Below are 4,208 nucleotides of genomic sequence, written 5' to 3' on the forward strand. Positions count from 1 at the left end.
TCAGCCTTTTTCCTATCACTACAAACCCCTGTAAAAAGTTCCTCTGCAGCTTTCCTGTGGCTCCTTTAAGGTTCTGAAAGGTCACTCCTATCACAGATGTCTCAGGGCAGGTGCAGCCTTTAGTTTATGATGGGGCTGTGCTGCTTTGTGACCACAATGCACCATCCAATACAAGGCAGTATAATTACAGGGGTGGTAGCTCCTTTGCTAAATCTATGTCTGATGTGCAAAATACAGAACACCATGGCCTCAGTTATGCCATTTTAATCAAAGTAGGTAGTACCTTACTATTCAATCTGCTCCACTGATGTCAGAGAGATTTATCATGTGGATGGGACTAGTGAAGGTACTACTAAGATTGATTATGGATGTCACAACTGGGTACTTGATAATGAGCTGCAAACAAGTTCTGAATCCATTACTCTTAAAGAATTTTTGAATGTCATCAGCAGCAGCATTTGCTATAAAGTGAAAGCCATCTTTCAAATATGTCAGGTTTCAGAGAATGGCTAAATCCTGAATCACTGCTAAACCAAATTCCATCTAAGGTTAAGAGAATTTGTCCAGGGTTAGGACCTTCTCCAAGCTGAGCAGTCCCAACTCTCTCAGCCTTTCCTCACAGGAGAGGTGCCTCATCCCTCTCATCATCTTTGTGGGCTCCTCTGGGCTCACCCCAGCAGGTCCCTGTCCTTCCTGTGCTGGGACCCAGAGCTGATGCAGCTGCAGGTGGGGTCTGAGCAGAGCAGAGGGGCAGGATCCCCTCCCTGCCCTGCTGCCCACGGGGCTCTGGATGCAGCCCAGGACACGTTTGGCTCTCTGGGCTGGGAGTGCCATGGCTGGGGCATGTCCAGCTCTCACCCACAGCACCCCAAGTCCTTCTGGAGTTGGGGTGCTCTGCATCTGCTCATCCCCAGCCTGTGCTGGTACCAGGGGCTGTCCTGACCCAGGTGCAGCCCCAGCACTTGGCTTTGCTGAATTTCCTGAGGTTCCCATAGGCCTCTTCTCAAACTCATCTAGGCCCCTCACATCACCCAAGCAATAGCATTGTGGAACTTCTAGCGTGTTCTCTACACCAAGGTATTTCCTCAGTTCTTAGGAAGATTTACCTACTAATATGATTGTAAAATCCCAGCCACATGCAACTTGTTTTACACAAAAGCCAGACAGGGCAGTGCACAAAGTAAAATACAGCACATCTTCTGTGTGATTCAGTCCCAGCTGCCCATCTTTGTTGTGGCCACAGACAAAGAGTTGTCCTGCACCTGGAAGAAAAAAAAAAAAAAAACAATAAATTGTGTTCCACTTCACAGACTAAAAAGAGAAACCTACACCTGTGAGATCCTGTGACAAACAAGGACAGTGATTATGTGTCACTTCAGGCACTGCAGTCGAGTAAAAATTAAGAGAAACAGTTGTTTCTGATGCATTAGAAATATCTCTGAATAACTACAGCTGTGGAGAGCTGGGTCTGTCAAGGGACACAATCCATATGGTGAGACAGGCACCTCTCACACCAAGATGCTTTTTTTAATCATGTTCACATCTGTTTGTATTGCTTCTTAACATAATTATCTGTGGCATACAGCACAACCTTTCAAGGGCCAGATGCGATGTCCTGGTCCTTACCTTACCACTTCTTAAGATTGAATAACCTCTGACTCCTCCTTCCCACCCCCCACCCTCAATACAGAAAATCTGACGTCTTTGTATGAAAGAAACAGCTGAAGAAACAGTCCTCACACAGCCACAAAGTAACCACACAATATATGAGCAACAGGAATTTCCCCCATTTCCCCAAACTTGAGTTAACTGGGAGGAGAGGAAGCTGTTTTACAACTAAGGATTGTACTTGTTCAGAAACAGCAGCCACAGAGAGGTGGCAGCACTGAACCAAGAGGGAAACACACCAAAAAAAAAGTGATTAAAAGCCAAACACCCCGTGCAAGAGCGGTGTTTTTACCAGTGATAACTGCGGAATGTCCCCCTCCTCCAGCAATGCTTGCAATGTCTTGACACTTGCAGGAAACATCTTCCAGGGCCTGAGGAACCAGCACATCCGCTTTATGACCAAGACCAAGTTGTCCATAGCTGTTTGCACCCTTCAAATGCACACAGAAAAATAACACTTTTTTTTTAAAAAGTTAACAAAATAAGCACACATATGCTCCCAGGGACAAACAAGCATATTTGGGATGTGCCACGGGTTAACCTGCTCCTAAAAATCCCCTGATATGACACAGGATTCCCAGGATTACAGACCAGGACTGTCCTAACTTCACTGTCATTAAGGGTGTCTCTGCAACCCCAGTATTTCAAAAAGTATACTGGAATATAACCTGTTAAAACTTCAACTGCAGACTCGCAGTTAATAAAGAGGAAAACCTATCAGGATGATTACCACACATTTAATTTAATACCAATAATTCCTACTCATCACTAAGGTCTTATTTATGCCACTGCTTTCTGGCAGGCTACCTCCAAAAGGAGAGCAGAAAGACCATTTTTTGGAACCTAAACGAGTAAATCAGAAACATTAACTAAACTAAACGTTAACTAAACTCATTAACTAAATATTTTAAATGAAAGAAACCAAAATGAAAATATACCAATTACAGATACTAATTACATAAGTATATAAGTATTATATAAATAGAGAACTACAAAACTATAGCTACAAAACCAACCGTGGAAAGCAGCAATTGTCAACATGGTAACAAGTCAGGGAATTTCTTAGACAATTTCAGCTCTGTGTCCAACAGTTCAACCTTCATTCACAAACACAGGGGATAACATCACCTTCCCCACCCCACACACTGCAGCAACAGCAACACTCCAAACCCACAGTGCCCACAGCTGGTAATCTCCAGCAAATCCCATCCCTACCTCACCTGTGCCCCCACCTGCTCTCAATTGATCCTCCACCTCCCCCGACAGATGCAGCACCTGGCGAATGTTAAAATGCCGCATTCAGCAATAACCCCTTTGTACCTACAGAAACTATACAATAACTATTTTGTACCTACAGAAACACCGACACTTCGCACAGAAGCACCGGGCTGCTCGGCCAGCCCAGAGCCGGCAGGCGGGGGGGACGTCGGGAGCGGAGCTGCCAAGGCACACCAAGTGTTGTCTCACAGCCACTGCCGGCGATACGCGCTTTAGAGCGTGATAGTACTTAACAGGCGCGATTCATTGCAAAAGATGTCTCACAACCTCCCCTTTCAGCCCCTAACTCGCCATGAATTTCCAAGCCTTCAAAGCCAGGCAAGCCGCAGAAGGACCCGAGGGGCTGGGAGCCACAGGCGGGCATCCCAACGCCAGCCTCACTCCAGCCGGCCCCGGCCCCGCGGGGCAAACGGGGCTGGGCAGCGTGAGGGAAGCCGCGGCACGGCTCCCACAGCGGCTGTGCCCCGCAGGTGATACCGCGGCGTTGTGTCCCTGCGGAGCGGGCACACCGCGGCCCCGCTGACCCGGGCCGAGCGCCGCAGCATCCCGGCAGGGCGAGCAGCGGCCCCGCCACCCTCCCGCCCCCCGGGCCGGGCCGAGGGCCCACTCACCCAGGCGAGCAGCCGGGGCTCCATGGGACGGGGCTGCCGGCTGCCGGTGCTTCCCGCCGCCCGCGGGCCGGGCAGGAAGGGGCGGGCACGGGGCGGGATCACGGGCGGGCAGTGCCCGAACCGCGCCGGGAAACGCCAACCCCGAGCGAGCGCTTCGTGTTTGCCCGGAAAATCCACAAATGCCAGAGGTTTGTGTCCAAAACAGGAGATAGAGGAGTCCCGCAACTTTATGCGAATAGAGGGAGAGAGTCCACTGAGAACTGCACCTGTGGAATTTTGCTCTCTCAGAGGTTTCAGAGCACGCACCCTCCTTTTATCCCAACCTCCCGGCCACATGTTGCCCTGTTCCTTGCCCCATTGGTTGCGGCGCTAGGAAGGCACAGCCTTCCCGAACCGCCTACCACATATCCCGCCTCGAACCTCCTGTTTTACCCCAAAATTGAGAAGTTGAGGCTTGTGCAGACCCGTGTCCCTGTTAGGAGCCGAGCTGCCTGGGCTCCAAAACAAACCCGCTGCCCAAAGTCAGCAGAGACATTGGTGCCCATTCCAATGACGTTAACACCCACATCTTCACCCATCAAATTGTTAGTCAAGACATGAGCCTTCCTCCCATGTTTATTGCTACGGTGCCGAAGTAAAGGGCCTTGGTGG

The 4,208-nt window shown here is 49.7% G+C and overlaps 1 protein-coding gene across 2 annotated transcripts in view; it reads right to left on the reverse strand.

The window, feature by feature from the left end:
• Nucleotides 1-3,766, reverse strand: part of SERGEF (secretion regulating guanine nucleotide exchange factor) — a 141,937-nt gene extending 138,171 nt beyond the window's left edge. Inside the window, exons 1-3 of one of the 2 annotated variants that reach the window (XM_054634198.2) lie at nt 3,558-3,757; nt 1,961-2,099; nt 1,107-1,262 (exon numbers count right to left, since the gene is read on the reverse strand). In XM_054634198.2, coding sequence (XP_054490173.2) covers nt 1,107-1,262; nt 1,961-2,099; nt 3,558-3,581 — 319 coding nt within the window. In that variant the 5' untranslated portion in view covers nt 3,582-3,757. Of the gene's footprint in view, nt 1-1,106; nt 1,263-1,960; nt 2,100-3,557 lie in introns of both variants that reach the window. The other variant, XM_077179876.1, reaches the window with a different exon arrangement.
• Nucleotides 3,767-4,208: the final 442 nt, after the last annotated feature.

The sequence above is a fragment of the Agelaius phoeniceus genome, chromosome 6 (genome assembly GCF_051311805.1).
Source record: "Agelaius phoeniceus isolate bAgePho1 chromosome 6, bAgePho1.hap1, whole genome shotgun sequence".
In the NCBI taxonomy this organism is placed as follows: Eukaryota; Metazoa; Chordata; class Aves; order Passeriformes; family Icteridae; genus Agelaius; species Agelaius phoeniceus.